Genomic DNA, 20,287 nt, shown 5'->3' on the forward strand with positions numbered 1-20,287 from the left:
ATATTTCATGACAATTTTACATATTTTTAAAATTAAAAAATAGTAAAATTTAATTCCAAGGTATAAGCTATTTACCACAAAAAAATTTTATTATTTTAAGTGGGCCAAAACTGCTTATACGTTTGTAATTTCTTAACAATATTGTTAAGAAAGACCTTATTTTCAAATCCAGATTTCTCAATGTTTTTTTTTTATGTAATTGCATTGTTTAAAATTATTTTAGATTATTTATAGTCTAAATAACCATATAATCATTTATTCATACTTTATCGAGTTAAAATTAATTTTAAAAGAGCGGATGTCAATGATGGGGACACAAAAATTAACTTGCGTCAACTAACGACATAGGCCATAACGTAAGGTAACCATCCCCTCAAAATACATATCAACGTATTAATGTTTACATACTGTCATGTAATTTTATAAGAATCAAAGTATTTGAGACTAGAAAAAAATGCTAAAAAAAACCTGGTAAAAAATATAGAAAAGCTAGGTCTTAAACGAATTTTAAAATATTAAAAATTATTGATAGTTTTGCATTAGTTAGTAAAAATGGTTATTGTTAATATAAATTTAACTGTAATAAAAGATCTGTCAATAATAGGATCAATGGTATGTCAATAATCGGCTCTTTGAATTTTTGCGCCGTCAATAATACATACATTCGACCTGTCGGTTTTAAGTTTATATAATAATTATTAAATTTATTGCTATCAAAGTTAATTAATTAAATTATATAAATAAAAACAATAATTAAGGTGTCCTATAAAAAAAAGTTGACAATATTGATTTAAAACACGATAAAAAAATTCAAATATTCTTGATCACTCTGATGGTGTCAATAATGGGGGCTTTTATCTTATGCGTGTGAAGATACAAAAAAATCATAAGAGACCTTTTTTTGTAGAGAATTGAATTTTCTACAAAAAGTTTTTTATAAATTTCTCTTATCTCCTATAACTCAGCCATAATTCCAATTTAAAATGCCACCTAGAACATCCAAGCCTCACCTGATTATCTGGTGTCAATCTTCTTGGTGCCAATTGTGCTGCTGCAGTAGAAGTATTCGTCGACGCGCGCTGCCTGTCCAACAATTGAGTAACAATCATGTCCACCGGATGATTGTTATGCTGAGAAAGATGAGGATTATTAGGATCATCATCGCTCCCCAAGAACATAGGCCTCAACTGAGAAGCCAGCTCATCACGAGTCCACTCTTTCTTATCCGGCGGGAGCGCCAGGCACGGCGGCAGGGCAGCCAGCTTCGCGTCACCATCCGGATAAGGAACGTTCAAGTAATGAACTAGGACAACGTCAGGGTTTTGGAGCAACCAGTAGCAGCGACGATGAAAGGTCGGCAAAATCGCTGAATGGACATAGCAACCGTAAATACATTCCACCCCTTGGACCTAGCCGAGAATAAACGGATCATGTCATTGGATTTACAATCAATGGGAAGAACAGACACTGAAATAGTCTCAGCCCTGCACCAGTTCAGTGTCTGCTTCACCCAATTAAGTAAATAGTCGTTTTAGTGCTTTTTTTTGTCTGCTAATTACCTTGAGCTTCATGTGATCTTCTCGAGTGGTCTTGCCGTCCTTCCTCTTCTTCCAGCAGTAGCCGTCGCGCCGATACCTCACTTTCTTCCTTGAGTAGAGCAGCATCGAGCCACTCCGTGGGCGGACCTTCACCTCCCGGCTTTGCCACTCCGCGTGTCTCTGGAAGCTGATTAGGATCGCGGCTATTTCCTGGAAACATTCGAATTATCGCTTACTTTAGAGACTAAATGCTCTCAGATTACCAGGAAAGCTTCACAAGTTTTGTGTAATGATGATTATTTTGTCAGAACATATTAGAACTCTTTTTCGAGGGATGGTAAGTAATTACATGTTTTATTTTACAAAGAAATTTTGTGTAGCGAGGTAAGATTTTGATTATTTGGCAAACTTTAATATTAAATTATTATTTCAAATCTTACGTTTCTTACTATTGATGGAAAATATCGAAAATTTTATAGATGATAAGGGTATTAATAAAAAAAGGTTTTTATAATGGAAATACAACGACATTTAACTATGAAATTTAGTGGGTGAAATTTGGGTTTGAAGGAGGTTGAGGCAATGAGCAGAGAGTGTGTTCTGAAACACGAGCGCAGAAAATTTCACTAAGTTTGTAGATAGAAAATTATTCTATATAATTAAGGAGGTATTGCCTCAAGAAAAAGACACCAATAGGTTAGGACTATTGGTTTCTTTCTCACGCACTAGTGCTGCCTCTCTTTACAGACTATCACTCACTTACTTCCACTCACGTAAAATATCGAAAGTCACTAACTTCAAACATTTCTTATAAAAAAATGAATACCGCTCGTTTGTGTTATTTTTGATAAAAAATACTTGTTATAACTTCAATTAAATATTCTCAGTTTTTCAAAAAAATCCTAAGAAAAGTATGGTTGTTATTCAATGAAATGTTCACTTTAACTACGGTCAGGATAGGGAATACATGTTAAATGTACGATTTTTAATTGCTAATATTTCGAAAATTAGCACCGCAAGGACTATTAAAAAAAAATTTATTCGTATAGAGAACACTTAAAAGTACGCGTATTCAAAAATTGAAGAATATTGTGATTTTGGGCAATACCTCCTTAAGAGAGAATAAGAAAAATTTGTTTCCGGTATATCCTCTACATAAAAATATACATGAAAGTCTTGAAGTTCGTCATAGGTCGAAACTCGCAAAAACTGGGCCACGATTCATCACTGGTTAAAATCAATGTGCGCGCGTAACGCGCTATTCAAATTTCTAGTTCATATAATGAAATAGATTTTTTAGTTAAATTTAGTATAATTAAAAAATAAATTCAAATTTGGTTACAGGTATTCGAGACAATGATTTCAAACTACGCATTGATTCTAGTTGAACGTTTCGTCCTTTTATTGGGACTTCCTCAGCAACTACAAATAAACATAAAAATTATAACCTTTGTATACAAAAATATATATAAAAAATACTGATACTTTATATGTTTCAACAATAATATATTTAAACGGCGAACTAGTATGATTAAAGTATATTTCGAGGGTACTCTGACGCAACCTTGTAACTCGATTTTTGGGGGTTACAGTTTATATATATTTAATTTTTTTTCTGAAACATAATTAGCATATATATCGGTGAGAAAGTACTAAAACTTTGAAATTAGCGATAGACGTTTACGATTTTATAATTTGATTTTCTTGAAAAAAGTTTTTTGTTTCTTCGTAAAGTAGTGTTTTTTGAGATACGAGGTTACGTCAGAGTACCCTTGATTTGTACTACTGATTTTTTATATATATTGATAATATATATATATATATATTAATAAGATTTTAAGATAATTGAAAAAGTCGACTTGAATTTTTTTTGTAAAGGTTTCATATGTTTTTCTAAGAAAGTTCATTTATTATGATAACTTTTCGGAGTTATTATATATTATCTATTATTATTATATATTATAAATAGATTTGAATTTCAAGCTAGACAAAATTTGTTTATTTATTTATTTTATTTTGAACATGTCGATAACGTTATATATGTCAAATATTAATCCATATAGTTAAGTAAATAAGTTTAATTTTGTGACGGGCATATATTTATTATAAAATGGGTTTATATAGTTTAATTTGATACCATCAGAAAGTTGATAATCCGAATTTCTATCTCTTCACGGTTTTTGATTTTTTTTTTTAACAAAACTCAATTTATCATCTAAATAATTAAAAAGATAAGTTAAATTTTATCACGGGGATATTTTTATTTAAAAAAGAGATTTTTATAGTTTAATTTAGTACTATCAGAAAAGTCTTGAGGTAAATTTGTTCCTTTTAATAATTTTATATATTTTTTTATGTGAATTTTTTATTTCAAATTTTTTGAGGAGTTTTGAATAGTTTGTTGGCTCTATAAGTTTGCTCCGTGATATTAATCCTTAAATAATTGATCTTGTGATAGCAATAGTATTTTCAAAATTTATTTAAAAAGTACCTAAACTGTATATTGTGATTAAGAATATCGTAAAATCACTAAGCTAAAGTTCTTTTATTCCCAGTTCGTAATTCTCGACAGTCTCATAGTGACCGTAGAATGCTAGGATACTTTATTTTAAAAAAATATTTTATGGGCACATAAATAATCGTATCTAACAATCAACTATCACATCTACCATAATATCCCTTACAATATTACCGTTAATAAAAATCAATAAAAATATTTTTTCTCAAAAATACCAATTAATAACTATCAGCCCTACAGAATGAACATTAGTTATTTGACACCGACACAACTAATACCAAGCTCCCTAAATACGTTGCATCATCAAATCAACATCATCTAAAAACTAAGTACTCAAGCCGGGCATCCGATAATTGATTTAAGTTTGGAGAGCCAGACCCGGAATTCCCCAAACTGAAGCTTCACTTAGCCAGCTCGCAATCTAGCCTTTCAGGACACGTGCGAGCTAGATTGAGGAAGGGTAAGGGTAGGAGTAAGTAAGTGAGTAAGAGCAGCACTATGTGATGTGCCACTACCGATATTGATTCAACTCGGAAACTTTTATTTCTTTCACGCCTCACCCCTTCCGTCTACAATATCGAATGCTGGGGAGGTAAAAATTTAGAGTTGGGTTCCGCTCTAGGTCTTGGAAGCCCTTGGCTGATGTAACTCGAGCAAGACAAGGACGAACCCCGCTGACATGTGCCTTTTCTTCACTCACTCCTCTCCCTCATCACTCCTGCGGATGTCAGCAAATCACATTGGAATATCCTCTTCTCCTCCTCGCTGGCATCTTCCAGCATCTAGGATTCAGTATCTAGCCGTCTCACTCTTGCAGACCCTTTTTATTGAGGAAAGTTGACTTTGCCACTCGGCACCTAGCTATAACCGCCTATAAATCCAACACGATACCTTGACAACTGCTGATAAATCTCTAGCACTCTTACCCTCGGGTAGTCCTCTGCAAAATATTCTCATTTATACACCAGTTGTATACAGCTTTCCAGCACTTTAATACCGGAAAAGAACGCGTCATCGCTCATCTTTCATCTCGTCTCTTCTAAGATGCTTCTTTCACCTGGATTTGCATTCGCTCACAAATGGATTTTCATAAACTCTCATCCTCAACATTACTGAATCTTAGGATGCTCCTACAGCAACTTTTACTTATAGTTATACTTATGCTCCCCGCGGATTCATCATTCCTAGTATGCTAAGTTTTCACCAAACGAAAACTTTCTCAAACAGTGATCCGCCTCTGCTCAACTGGGTGTCTTCTCTAAGCGCCGGTACTTAACTCACAGCTCGTCAACGTAAACCCCGAAATAAAAACTCCGAGGATAGAATGAAGCGTTTTATATGTTAATAGAACGCTTGGAAGATACTGCATCTCTTTTGGATAGCGGCCATGATGAATGTTCTAGGATAGATCCTACCAGTCGATTTCGCTCTGTGTCACAATAAGTCGTGCACTTGATATTTTTAGATAAATTTTACCGGTTTCGCAGAATCATTGACGGATTTTGGCTATTTGTCAGGATGCTGCTGATACGAAGGAAAAATTTTAAGAACGGATGATTTTTTATTTAATAATAAAAATATAATTTTTTAAGGTTGAAAAGTAAAAAATCAATGTTTAGTTTTAATTTCAACACAATTTTTTAGTGATTACTTTTATTTAATTAAATTTAGTAATCTATATTATTAAGAGAATAAGAAAAATTTTGTGTCCAGGATAGTCATATGATAAAATCGGTTTTTTTTAATGAAATTTAATGTCATTTCAAAGGTCTTGATTTGAATTTGTGCCTTTTCACGGTTTCATATCATTTTCACCGATAGTCAATTTATTATGATAAGGATTTAGGCTGCATTCGAAAATGGTCTATCTCTAGATACATAATTAAGAAATGACCTTGTATCTTGTGAATTATTGACATTTTTAAAGATATAAGCTCATTCTAATGTTACACTCATCGAAACCTTTCATTTGAGTACCCACATCAATTTTTCATATATTTATATATATATTATATATTAGAGTGGTCCAAAAAAAAACATTTTTATTTTTTTTTTCAAGTGCTGCTGTCTCAAAAACTTCTCTAAGGTATAAAAAAAATTCTCTCCAAAGCGCAGCTTGATATCTCAATTGTTCATGAAGCTCAATGAATTTTTATTTTCCCATTTAAGGGGGTATTCTAGTCTAGAATTTTGAAAAAAATGAAAAAATTTTTTTTTCATAATTTGATAGTTTAGATATTCAAAAATATCTCCCTGAAAGGATTTTTCAAAATTCAAATTATTTTCAAAGTTACAGCCGTTTTAGTGTCGTGGCAACTAGACCGGGTTGAGCGGACGACTGCAACAATAGACTACGGGCGGTCCGGGCTACCTGAGTAGACAAAAGTAACCCTGTTGTTATTAAAAAAGAATGTGTTGGACACGTCCAAAAACGTATGGGATCGCGTCTCCGGAAGGCAAAAAAAGAAAATAGTGGAATTGGTGGTAAGGGTGCTGGTAAATTGACTGATAAAGTAATCACTCAGTTGTCTGCGTACTACGGATTAGCTATCCGTCATCCTGAATCCGTTGAAGATATGAAACGAGAAATATGGGCCACGTACTTGCATAAAATTTCAACTGATAAGAAGCCTCAGCACATGAATCGCCCTCCTGGACCAGACAGCTGGTGCAAGTGGCAGAAAGCAGCAGCCGAAGGAACTGAGGATGACTTTCACCATGAAAATCCACCTCTAACTGATAAGATTTTAAAAGTTATGAAACCTATTTACGAATGCTTATCAGATGATTCTTTATTAGAACGTTGCTTGGGCAGCGAAACTCAAAATAACAACGAGTCACTTAACTCTTTAATATGGACATTTGCACCCAAACATATCCATGCATGGGTCCCAGACAATTGAGATTGCTAATTGTTTAGAAGTCTGCATTTTCAATGAAGGCTTTTATCCTATTTTACAAATAATGAGTCTGATGGGAGTAAAAATAGGTCTGGAATCCCATGGGTTTGCTGTTAGGCGCAACGCAGTAAGGATTGAACGGTCTGAGGTTCGAGCTTCAGATGCTTCAAAAGAGGAAAGAACTGCTCGTTATACAGAGAGAAATGCTGAAAACAATCAATATGAAGTAGAGGGAAGCCCAATGTATGAAGCTGGGATGGCTGATTAAGAGAATGTAAGTTATACGTACTATTTTATCAGTTACGCTGCCTGAAACTGAACGTTAAACTTTAAACGCGTTTTTCTCGAAACTACTTTTTTCGATACGGTGATGCAGATATCTTAGGTTCTAATCAGCCGATTTACTTGAAATTTAGCACGAATATTCTTCAATTATCTCGCTTTCGCACTAACCAATAAAAATTGAAAATTTCAAATTTGTAATATTTTTAAAAAATTGGAGGAAGTTGAAAAATGAGTAAAAAAATCGACTTCTATTTTTAAACAGCCGCCATTTTGTGAAAAAAATTTTTTTTTCAAGTTTTGTTGGTTTGTGCGACAACGACATTTGTACTGATCAATAATTTGGCATTGTTTTTTTTTTTTTCAGATGGATACAAAGGAAGAAATCCTTTTCACGAGGACACGGCCTTTTTTTTTTTCTCTACTTCAAGGACTTATATCTTTTTGAAAATTTATTTTTTTTTTGAAATGTATTTTTTTGTATTCTTGAAATATCAATAAACAAATGATAAAAAATTGTATAGTAAAAATATTAACTGCTTCTTTTATATTAATTGCCAAAAAACGCTCGAAATTCAGACCTCTAGACTAAAATACCCCCTTAAATAACACATCAAAAAATTTTATTTACGTTTTCATCCGGTAAAACTACGAAAAAATTTTTTTTTGTATTTTTCGTAAATTATTCTTGTAGGAAATTTAATTCTCTAAAAAAAAGTACTGAGGTAGTTTTTTCGTAATCCTAACAAGTAAAAAGTTATTAAGCTTTAAATACTCGCAATAAAAGAAAATTTAATCAGATATGATTTTAGAATCCATGTTGTATCACATTTTCTGTTTCAAAGTATTTGATTATGTAATTTATATTTTTTTCTTAAAAACATGGTATACAGTCTGATATCGGTCATTCAGTCTGGACCAGTGACAACAAATGACAATTTAATATATCGGTTTGTTTATTTGAACCACATGTTAAATGCACTGAAGGAGATTACCAGACTTTGTAAATACTCTAACCACTGCTTAAAAAAATTAAACTAGATAATTTACTTTTAGCACTCTCTTGCAGCCTATATGAAGATATATAGTAAATTAAATTTTTTGTTAACAATTAATTTTTTACCTCAACCTAGCTGAATTTTAATAATTATGTCTTATAAGTCATATAAACTAAAATAAGAAATAACCAAAAAATTAAATTAGTCTTAAAGATTATATTGGTTGTATGTTTATTAGCAATTTCTTTATCCCGGCGATTTAGCTCTCTTTATAGTCAAGCTTATTTACTTAAATATGTGATGACTCCTGAGATAAGGCAGTTTTACGCACTAACTACCTGTTTATTTATCATTTTTTTTTTTTTTTTCAATGATTAAATTTAAAAATAAAAGAATCAATTCACGAAGGACTTCTATTTACGTACTCCTGCAAAGTTTCGTGATTTTTCATTTGGTCAAAAAGCGTCCCAGCATCATGTTCAAAATTTAAATATTCACCTGTCCTATCTGTCCTACATGTTCTTAAATAAAAAAATTAAATTCGGTATACATCCGGAAGTACTAGCTTGCTCTTGATTCAGATTCCGTAATGAAATTCAAGTTCAATTTTAATAAATCACTGCTCATAGGAAAAAATATCCAAATTGTAATGAGAGAAATTATTCATCATTCACAGTTAATACTTCACCAAAAGACATGTATTAATTATATTAGAAACAGTCTAGTTTGATAAATTTTGAAATAAATACATGCAGTTACCGAAAAGTTTTCGAAAAGTTGCTTTGAAACTATCTTCGTTCAAATTTTCTTTTGTGCAAGTATTTAAAGCTCAATAACTTTTTACTCGTTAAGATTACGAAGAAACTACCTCAGTACTTTTTTGTAGAGAATTAAATTTCCTACAAGAATAATTGACGAAAAATACAAAAAAAAATTTTTTTCGTAGCATTAGCGGATAAAAACGTAAATAAAATTTTTTTACCTGTTATTTATATGGGAAAATAAAAATTCATTGAGCTTCATAAAGAATTGAGATATCAAGCTGCGCTTTGAAGGGAATTTTTTTTATACCTTAGAGAAGCTTTTAAGATGATAAGCAAAAAACTTTTTTTTTTTGGACTCCTCTATTATATATATATATATATATATATGTATATATGAAAAATATATGAAAATGCATGTGGGTACTCAAATGAAAGCTCTTGATGAGTGTAACATCGAGATGAGCTTATATCTTTGAAAACATCAATATTTAAGAAAGTACAGTGCAATTTAATGAAAGTCATTATTTAATAAAGCAAAATTCTACTTATTTATAGTTCACAAGTCACGACGGTCACATAGTGACTGCAAGGTTGCTAGTGTTCATTATTTATTGTTTTTAACTTTTTATGTCAGTATTTATCAAAAAAACTTTACAACTAAATAATATTTATGATAATTTGGTTCAATTTTACAAAAATATTTTGAAAAATATACTCAATATTCAGAAAGTTTGGATTTAGATAAATTGTTTATTTTGAAAATTTTTATTATTATTATTATTATAATGTTTGAGAAAATTACCATAAATAAATAAAAAACTAATTAATTCATTAAAGTTCTGAATAATAAAATTCAAATTCTGAGTGAAATATTGAGAATACAAGAAAATCAGATCTTTCTTATAGAAAATTTCATCATCTACAAAGAAGGTTGTTATAAATTTTGCTCCATCTCGCTTTTTTCCTCTAAAATTGTAATTTGAAGTTAAAAAATGAGGTTTTAAAACTTATCCGTTGTTTTTAAAAGTTTAAAGTGCTGGTTGTAGCTTAAGTATTGAAGATACAAAAAAAAATATAAGAAACCTTTCTTGTAGAAAATTAAATTCTCTACAAAAAAAGTCCTTATCATTTCTACTGTATCTCTAACCCTTGAGTAAGAATTTTGAAAATGATCTATATTATTAAGAGAATAAGCAAACTTTTGTGGCCAGTGTATTTATATGATGAAATGGATTTTTATGGTTAAATTTGGTATCGTTGGAAAAGTCTTGACCTGAAGTTGTGCCTTTTCAAAGTTTCATATCATTCTCACCTGTAGTCAATTTATGATAAATATTATAGGCTGCATTCGAAAATGCTCTATCTTTAGATAGAGCATTTGTGGAGCATCTTTAGATACATAATCAAGAAATGACCTTGTATCTTGTGAATTATTGACATTTTTAAAGATATAAGCTCATCCCGATGTTACACTCATCGAGACCTTTCATTTGAATACCCACATCAATTTTTTATATATTTATATGTATTATATATATGTATATATGAAAAATATATCAAAAATGCATGTGAGTACTCAAATGAAAGCTCATGATGAGTGTAAGATCGGGATGAGCTTATATCTTTAAAATATATGTTATGTCTTCGATACTAATAAATGGAAAGCCGGTTTTTTTGTACGGTTATTATGCTAAAACTACTGAACCGATCGGATTAATACTTATACCATAAGATGCAGCGTGTTTCGGAGAAGGTTTTAGTATATGATATGTTGGTGATTACTGATCCGAAACCTATATTTTTTTGACTCAGAAATAAGAAATTTTTAATGTAACTAAATTTATTCTATTCGATTGTCATTTGTTTAAAATGAAATTTTTAATTCTATTACACTGAAAAAAAAAATCTTGACTGGAGTATAAATTTTCTTGGCTCAAGAAAATATTAAGGAAGGTTGAAAATCTCTTGAATGAAGTCAAAGTTTCTTGGGCCAAGAAAATTTTCTTGAGTCAAGAAAATTTTTTCTTGCTCCAAAATAATTTTCGTTTTCCTTAAAATTTTCTTGGCACAGGAAATTCGTTTTTTGTGTGTAGTTATGTTTACATACTAGGCAGATTTCTTCACTTATGAGACCGGAAATTTCTTCAACTGAAACTTTCAATGCTCACTACAAATTTTTTTTTTTTCATATCAATTATTATTCATTTTTGTAAGAAAGACACGGGAATGTTATAATGATTGCACATTGAAAGTTACAATGAATATTAGCTAGAATAATTACATGGATAAAAGGTGCATGCTAATTCGATAGAATTGGGAATCTGTGCAAGTCAAAACAATACTTTGATTAAATTTCAAGTTGAGATCTAAAAATGCAATTTTATAAAGCGCCCAGCGTAGCGGGCGAGTCACAGCTAGTATATGTATATATGAAAAACATATCAAAATGCATGTGGGTACTCAAATGAAAGCTTTTGATGAGTGTAACATCGAGATGCCTTATATCTTTAATAACGTCAATAGTTAAGAAAATACAGTGTAATTTAACAAAATTCATTATTAGAGTGCGTCAAAATTTAATCTCTAAAAGCAACCTTTTAAAATTGGAATTTTGAGTTCCGCTTTTAGCAGGAGTTAGGTTTGGGCATTTCCTGAGATATTTTGATGTGTCAGGATTTATTAGATGCACACATAATTGTTTAAAGGAGTTTTGTTGAAGCATTTTCTCTGGAATTTAAAAATTTCAAAATTTTACCAAACGAAACTCCTGTAAACAAATTCTGTGAATATCAAATAAATCGTGACCCACCAAAATATATCAGAAAATGCCCAAATACAGCTCCTGTTAAAAGCGAAACTCAAAATTCCAATTTTAAAAGGTTGCTTTTGAAGATTAAATTTTGACGCACCCTAGTCATTATTTAATAAAGCAAAATTTTATTTATTTATATTTCACAAGTCACGGCAGTCACATAGTGACTGCAAGGTTGCTAGTTTATTATTATTATTATTATTATTATTATTATTATTTTAAAGAAAAATTGATATTCAGTCGACTGAAAAAACTTCGTATGCTTGAAATGTTTTATTTCTTCTCTTCGGTACTTCAAATAATGGGATGATAGTGAAATTTAACTTGAAATTTTTGACAGTGTGAAGGGTTCAAAAAAAGCCATATGCTCGTGGTGTCTAAAAGGATCAATAACACCCGCGAATAATTGTAAGAAATCATGAAGGAAAGGGCCGGAGTAAGAAAAACGGCAAGTGGATGGAGGATAAGATAAAAAGTGAGTGTAATAAAAAGCAAGACCGGAAGTAGACAGTAGTCTGAGGACGTCACAGAGCTCGACGGGTGGTCCGTGTATTAGAACCGCGGGGTAAAAGCATGCTCCTCTTTGTCTTGAGTATCTGGCGTCGCAGACAATGAAGGGACGTGCTCGGAGTCTAAATATATTCGTCCGAGGATGAACAAAGAAGGAATAGCATGCTATAGGCTCTGGAGATAGATGTTGGACTGGCTAGCATGTTACAGTGATTTACAACTGGTTAATTGATCATTTGCATTCTGCACGTAGGCTCGAGGATTCATCCCCACCTAGATTCGACAATGATACTAGTTATTGGAGCACTTACAGGGGTCAACTTACGCGCATCTTTTTCTGCAAATGGGTCAGAAAGAGATGCACCAGGTATGATACACTAAGTATTAGAAGTGAAGAAATAAAACACTTCAAGTGCGAAGTAAATTTAAAGTTTTTTTTTTCAGCACAGAAAATATCGATTTTAATCAAAAATAAGATTAATAATGATAATAATAAAATTTATATCACATCAGATTATAAGACATAAATTTACTTTTAAAATGAATACCCACATGTCTAGATTGCTTCAAGAATATCAAGCTGTGAGAAACCGCGAATTGAAGAAAAAAGTTAAAAATAATAACTTAATCTCATTTTATATTTACTAGATTTTTGTAGCATTATAAAGAAGTCATTTTAATTAGATTTTAAGCAATAATAATAAAATTAAAAATTTCCTGACCCAATTCCAGAAATTTTTTTTTTAATCATAATTTTGTCAATCTATATATATACAGGGTGTCCCAGAAGTAACGGACGCCATTGTAGCATCTGATAAACAAAATAATTCTGAGACGAAAAGTACTTAGCCATTTTTTAATCAGACGCATAGATAATTAATTATTAATTAAAATAACGTCCTTTTATGCGTTAGAGAGAGAGCACTAGTATCAAGTCAAGTGCGTTCCAACAAAGACGCTCGAAACGTGTGAATGTGTAAGTAAATATGTGTGACTACGTTAGCTATAGAAACTAGTTAGTCATACAGTTAGTTGTGTCTTTGTTTGGCACATACTTTACTGGACACTGGCACTCTCTCTCTATCAAATAAAGAGACGTTATTTTTAATTAATAATTAATTATCTATGCGGTTAGTTGAAAAATGGCTAAGGACTTTTCGTCTTAGAATTATTTTTTTCATCAGATGCTACAATGGCGTCCGTTACTTTTAGGACACCCTGTATAGGAGACTTTCTATAGATATAGTCACTCATCACGATATCTCTGGAACTATAAGACCTAGAGACTTGAAATTTGGTAGGAATATTATTTTCGCCGAGTAGAGGTTAGCTAAGAACGGATTTTACAAAATTCCACTCACAAGGGTGGTTGCGGGGGCGTTAACAATGAAAAATTCCCGTTTTTAAATTATAGCTTCTTTCGACTCCAAATTTGGTAGGAATCTTCTGTAAGAGATGTAGAAATAATCTATAAACAAATATCTCATCCCAGAGAGGGTTGCGAGGGTGGGTACTAACAATGAAAATTTTCAATTTTCAAGCTATAGCTCCTACAGACTCTAAATTTTGTAGGAATTTTCTGTTAGTGATGTAAAAATAATTTACAAAAAAATTTTACAATATCCTACCCCACAGGGGGTTGCGGGGCTGGGTATTAACAATGAAAACTTTTAATTTTCAAGCTATAGCTCCTATAGACTTCAATTGGGTAGGAATTTTCTGTAAGAGATGTAGAAATAATATACGAACGAATTTTAAGATAGCTCACCTCACAGGAGTTTGTGAGGGTGGGTGTTAACAATTAAGATTTTTAATTTCCAAGCTATAGCTCCTATAAACTCCAAATTTAGTAGACGTCCTCTATATGTGATATAGAAATGATCTAAGAATGTATTTTACAACGAATCAACTCCAATAATGATCGTGGGAGTGGGTGTTAACAATAAAAAATCTTAATTTTCAAAATATAGCTTCTAAAAGCTGTAAATTTGGTAGGAATCTTTTATTTGTCTCGAGGAGATCATCTCAAAACGGATTTCAAAAAGTTCTACTTCCGATAGGGATTGCGGGGATAGGTGTTAAAATCAAAAATTTTCATTTCCAAACTGTAACTTCTATAGACTCCAAATTTAGTAGGAATCTTCGTGGATAATGTCAAGTTCAGCTAAAAATGGATTTTCTCGAATTTTAACCCTAAAAAGAATTGGCGGGGGCGTTAACAATGAAAATCTCCCATTTTCAAACAATAGTTTCGATGGACTCGAAGTTTTGTTGAAACCTTTTATTCATAACGTAGAAATCTTTTCGAATAGGATCTTACGAAATTTTTTCCAAACATAGGAGTGCGGGAGTGATAATTGTCAAAAAATTCAAATTCTTCAAGTACAGTTTCTACAGATATAATTTGATAGAATCTTAAGAGAAACAAGAAATTACAGGGATGGTTTTCAAGGTCAACCGATTTAAATATTTTTTTCTTCATGTCAATCATTATTCATTTTTGGACGATAGCCACGGGAATTTTATAGTGATTGCACATTGAAAGTTACAATGAATATAAGCCAGAATAATCACATGAATGAAAGGTACAGGCCAATCCGATGGAATTTGGAATTTGTGCAAGTCAAAACAATATTTCAATTAAATTTCAAATCTAGATCTAAAAATACAATTCTATTCAATTCTAAATATAATATTAAGTACCCAGCGAAGCGGGCGGGTAACAGCTAGTAATTAATAAAATTACAGATCTAAATTTTTCCAAATACGAATATGGTGCAAAAATTTTGGATTAATCACAATTATTTAAAAAAAAAAAAAAAAAAAAAAAGCGCCATTCAGCTAAGCCCGAGATGAAAGGTAGATTTCAATTTTTTTTTTTTTGAAATTACAATAATCACAATTTTTTATGATTTATGTAATTTTAATAATTTTCTTGGCTATTATTCCTAAATTAATCGACAAATTCTAGCCATCTTCGAACTCAATCAAAGTAATCGTAAGTAATCATCTAAAGAATATGGGTGACAAATTTCATTTAGATCCGTGAAGAAATGTAGACACTATTGCGGCAAGACGCTGTTTTTTTACAAATTTCCCAAAAACTAAAAAAAAAATTTAATCTCCATAAAATTACTAAAAACTAGTGTTAGATAAATGTTGTACAAGTCAAATTAAAAGAAATTTTGTCAGCTTTGAAGAGAACTTTTTGGAATTCAGCTATAGTTTCTCAATCAACAGTCTAAAGAGTATGTGTGACAAATTTCATCTAGATCCGTCAAGAAAATTATTTTGAAGAAGTTCATTATCTCTTTCTTAGTTTTTTAGGGGCACCATTTAGAAAATAACAAAGAATTTTTTAACTTAAACCAAGAAGATGAAATTCATCAAAATTATTTACTTGATTCAAATTATTTTTTTTTCTGTGTAAATTTTGAAAATAAAATCATTATTTTCAATGTTTATTTTTAATTTTGTGATTTACTGCGGATTAAAAATTTAAAAATAATCTAAAACAATTGAAAAAAATCAAGCAACTTTATCAAATCTTGAATTATTTCTTAATTTAAATGATTAGAATTTCTTTTTAATTATAATCATATTTTATTTCAATTTCATCAAAAATAGAATAATTAAAAAAAAATCAAGAATATTAATTTTTAAAATAATAATAATAATAAATTTAAAAACTTGAAACAATTTATCTCCAGTTCAGCTTTCCAAATATTTATTAATTTTTACAAAAATTTGAATTTTATAATATTGAATCAAATTTTAATAAAAATTGTTTTATTTAAAAATTTTGTTGATAAATCCCAACATAAAAAGTAGAAAATACAAAATAATTAATATCACTACATTTAATTAAATAAAATTAATTACTTTGATATTACTAAAATTAACTTTTATCTGGAAATTTATATAATTTTCCAACAAACAAATTATAATAGCGATAATTTGTTAAAAAATGCAGCAATTAAATTTTAATATCAATGCAATTTTTAAAAACATTGAAATTCATCCAATAAAATTGTCAAAAAAAACAAAATTAAATAAAAAATCATCCTAAAATTTTCCTCCTGTCTTTCTTAATGCAAATACAGTCACAACCCCTTCCCTTAAAAATCCCACATTCGGAAAATATATGCAGAGCACTCTGCCGGGGCAAAACTAATTTCGAGTGTTATTACCCCCCGTCTCGGAGTTGGCACTCCCGCAATGACTCGAAGCAGCGGAATATCAAGAGCGAGCCTCAAAAATAACAACTCGCGTTTGTTGGGAACATCAGCCAGAAGTTGGAAAAGATTCCTCGGAACGGGGACGTGTGTGTGTGTATGTATATACAGAGTGGTAAAGTAATTTGGATGCACGATGCCATAGATTTCGGGTCAGGAAGTGATGCATCCAAGTTGATTTACTTGTCGGGTCTCTTTCCATTTGGCGAGGCTTAGTAGGAGCTTATAGGTGAGTCGTACTTTATTTATTTACAATGTGGGTGGGGGGGGGGTGGTCTTAGCCCTGGAAGGTGCGTTTTGCATAACACTGGAGGGTCATCTAACCGCAAACTAACGAATTAAGGTCACACGGTGTAAGTTTAAATAATATCGCGTAGCTTAGCTCCGACACAATGGAAGAAAGTAAGTTCACTAAAATGGCGGGCAGCGACAACATGGAGGGGGATTATAACTGTAATGTAGATTATAAAGGTAACGAGCCGCGGATAATCTCCTGGCGTGCAACGCGTGTGCTTTATACACCAGAGCGTGTCCTATCAATATATCAAATGTGAAATACTCCGACGGGAGTTTGGTTATATCCGCGAAAGGGAGAAAACTAGTCCTGACCACAATCCTATTGATTTTCTCCCCGTCGACCACAGAGGCATTAAGTTAATTTTCTCTTTTCCTGGGTAGGTTTTCTCCAGCTATTCACCCGCTCAAGGTGTGTTCAGGCTTTTGAATATCGATGGTGCATATGGATCGGGTTTCTTCGGCCTCAAAACCAAACCAGACAAACTCACACCACAAGCTTTGAATAATCTGATGCCTTTTTTAATGAATGTTAAAGTTTGTTTTCGGATGCTTCGGGTTTATTTTGAATGGGATTGGTAGTGGGTTTTTTAACTACTTTCAGGAATGTTGGGAATTTTAATACAGTTTTTTTTTTTTGTGATGGGTAAATCAAAAGAGATTTTAGTTGGCTGGAAAAGAGAATTTTGATTTTGAATTGGAATTCTGGGTGAATGGTAAGAGATACGGGGAAATTGATAAGGACTTTTTTTTAGGGGATAAAATTTCCTACAAAAAAGATTTCGTGAGATTTTTTTGGATTTTTGAAATTTAGAGTTTTAGGACTGCTGGTTTAATTAATTAATTTATTTATTTATTTATTAATCAACATACGTCTATCGGCAATATATATCAATAGAGAGTATTTAAAATTAAATAACATTAATTTAAGAGCGAAATTAATTAGAATTTAATTAAGGGGTTATATCCACTTGTAATTTTGAAAAAATCGATTTTTTTTGCATATTTTGAATGTACATATATTTGAGAATATCGTCCGAAAATTTCACATTGATCCGGAAAATAATTTCGGATAAATAAGCGTATCTGTAAAGATTTTTTAATTTAGTTTAAATGGTTCCCGAAACTTCAAACGCATTTTTATCGAAACGGTGTTTTCAAAGTCGGTGAGGAAAATTTCTCCGAAACGGTTGGACCGATCGGCTTGAAACTTTCACGCGATCTTCTTAGATACTTGTATCAGGTAATGATCGAAGGAATAAGGTTTCTGGTAATAATTTCGATTTTTTAAGCCACTTTAAACTGTAAATTTTCTTGAAAAAAAACGATATTTTTCTTTAGGAAGCCGCCATTTTGTCAAAGATCAAAATTTTGACTATTCCATCGATCATTACCTGTATTCATATATCTTAAAAATAAATCCTTTGGTTTTTTTTATTTCTGATAATTTGGATCAGAGATATCTTCCTCATCGCCAGACACTTTTTTGTGGAGGTCCTCAAGAGATCTACTACAGGAACAACGGAACCCAATATTTTTGTAAATACATCGCGAATTCTTAAAATAAATTAAATTCGCTATATGTACATTTATTCTATGTATTTATTTAATAAAAAGCCTCCTCACAAAAAATTCACAAAAAAACACGTTTTTTCGGACACACAAGTGGATATAACCCCTTAATGAAAATTTGGAGATGATATTCTTGAGTTTTGCACTTCAACTAAGATTTCTGACTAAGAAATCAAAGATAGAGGAAAAATGATAAAATGATTTCAAGTCTAGATCTAAAAATGCAATTCTACAAAGCGCTCAGCGAAGCAAGCGGGTAACAGCTAATTAATAAATAATAGATATAATCGCATCAAAAATCTTTACAGTACTTCCGACTACATTGAAATCAGTTTTTAATGCTTTTATTCGAATCGTATGCTATATAACATAAGTTTTTCTCAATAAATTTGAGAAGTAAAAACGAGAAAAATCACGAAAAATATGTTATTTTCTGATTTTAAGCCGTTCTTTTGTTAAAAAATATAAAAAATTGTGAAAGTCATCGTATATTATATTAATTTGAACTTTAACTGCGAATAACTTTTAACCGAGTTGACTTATCGAAAAATTATATCAGACCTTTCTTGTAGGCCGTTCAATTTCCTACAAAAATATCTATTTATTTTAACCACACAATAACTCGTTGAGATACATCAAAATTCCTAAAAAAAAAAAAAAAAATCCCGTGTTATTTAAATGGGAAATCAAAAATCACCATGTGACACCTGTAGATATTGATATTAAGAGCTCAAACTCTACCAGAATTTTTTTTTCGTCATCTTGGACGATATTTTCGCGGTAGCTAAAGAAAAAAAAATTAAAAGTTTTTTTTTGGCCCACCCTAATACATATTGAATGAAAAAAATTGATTCAATTTTATTTGATCTTCCTATTTAATATTAATCAATCAAAATATTAATGAAAATTTACTTCTATCGAGATATTTAATTTTTTGGAGCAAGAGAAAAATTTTTTCAAGACAAGAAAATTAACTTCTATCAAGAACTAAATTTTTTGGAGCAAGAGGCTGAATTTTCTCAAAACAAGATGATTTTCTTGACTTAAATAAATTTTTTTGGATCAAGATACGTATTTCTTAAAGCAAGAGAATTAATTTAGTTTGAATAAGTGAAATTTCTTGTGTCAAAAAAAAATTTTTTTTCGCTCAAGAAAATAATTAGGATGAAAAATATTTTTTTTGACACAAGTAAACCTTTTTTTCTGTGTAGAAAATTTAATGCTCTACAAAAAAGTTTTCTTATCATTTTTCGATATCCTCAATATATACCCCGAAAGTTTGAGTTTTAAATTTTTTCTATCTAAAATTTTCTTCAATATAAAAATTTTACACCCTGAGCAATGATTCCAACACTAGTCTCCAATCGATTGCATAGACGATTAAAAAAAGGAATATCTGGTCGATTGAAACGCTGCAACAAAGCTTGGACAAATTAAAATTAATTACAATAGTTAAAAGGGGTATTGCAGCGGTAACGATAATGGGTAATGTAAAATTATAAGATTTATTGGTTTTCCTGTTGAATTCCCGTCTCTGGGCCTCGTACAAAGAGAACAAGAGAACGGCAGATAGAAATGTCAATGAAATATTGATATTGCCTAGATACAACGCTATGGAAAACTGCTTTTCATTCATCGTTCCGATGCCACAAAGAGATTGGAAAATTGCAATGTATTTTTTTATTTATTATTTTTTTTTAGCACAAATTCATGGCAGTATTGTAGGGCAACTGAAGAGCTTATACATTAGCTGTCAAATATGTCGATAAAGCTTCCTTTATCAACAATATTTTTAATACACTATATTTATCATTTAATCCCAGTTATTGTTGGCTTTATTAAATATACTTTTTTTCCGTTTATA

General features: G+C 31.0%; 1 protein-coding gene across 6 annotated transcripts in view; it reads right to left on the reverse strand.

Moving 5' to 3' along the window:
* LOC123270360 (calmodulin-binding transcription activator 2) overlaps positions 1-20,287 on the reverse strand; it is a 115,798-nt gene that overhangs the window by 22,177 nt on the left and 73,334 nt on the right. For all 6 annotated transcript variants that reach the window (XM_044736367.1, XM_044736364.1, XM_044736366.1 and 3 more), the window contains 2 exons: positions 1,560-1,748; positions 1,011-1,409 (listed from right to left, as the gene is read on the reverse strand). In XM_044736367.1, the coding sequence (XP_044592302.1) occupies positions 1,011-1,409; positions 1,560-1,748 (588 nt within the window). The remainder of the gene's footprint in view (positions 1-1,010; positions 1,410-1,559; positions 1,749-20,287) is intronic.

This window comes from Cotesia glomerata, linkage group LG8, assembly GCF_020080835.1.
Source record: "Cotesia glomerata isolate CgM1 linkage group LG8, MPM_Cglom_v2.3, whole genome shotgun sequence".
Lineage (NCBI taxonomy): Eukaryota > Metazoa > Arthropoda > Insecta > Hymenoptera > Braconidae > Cotesia > Cotesia glomerata.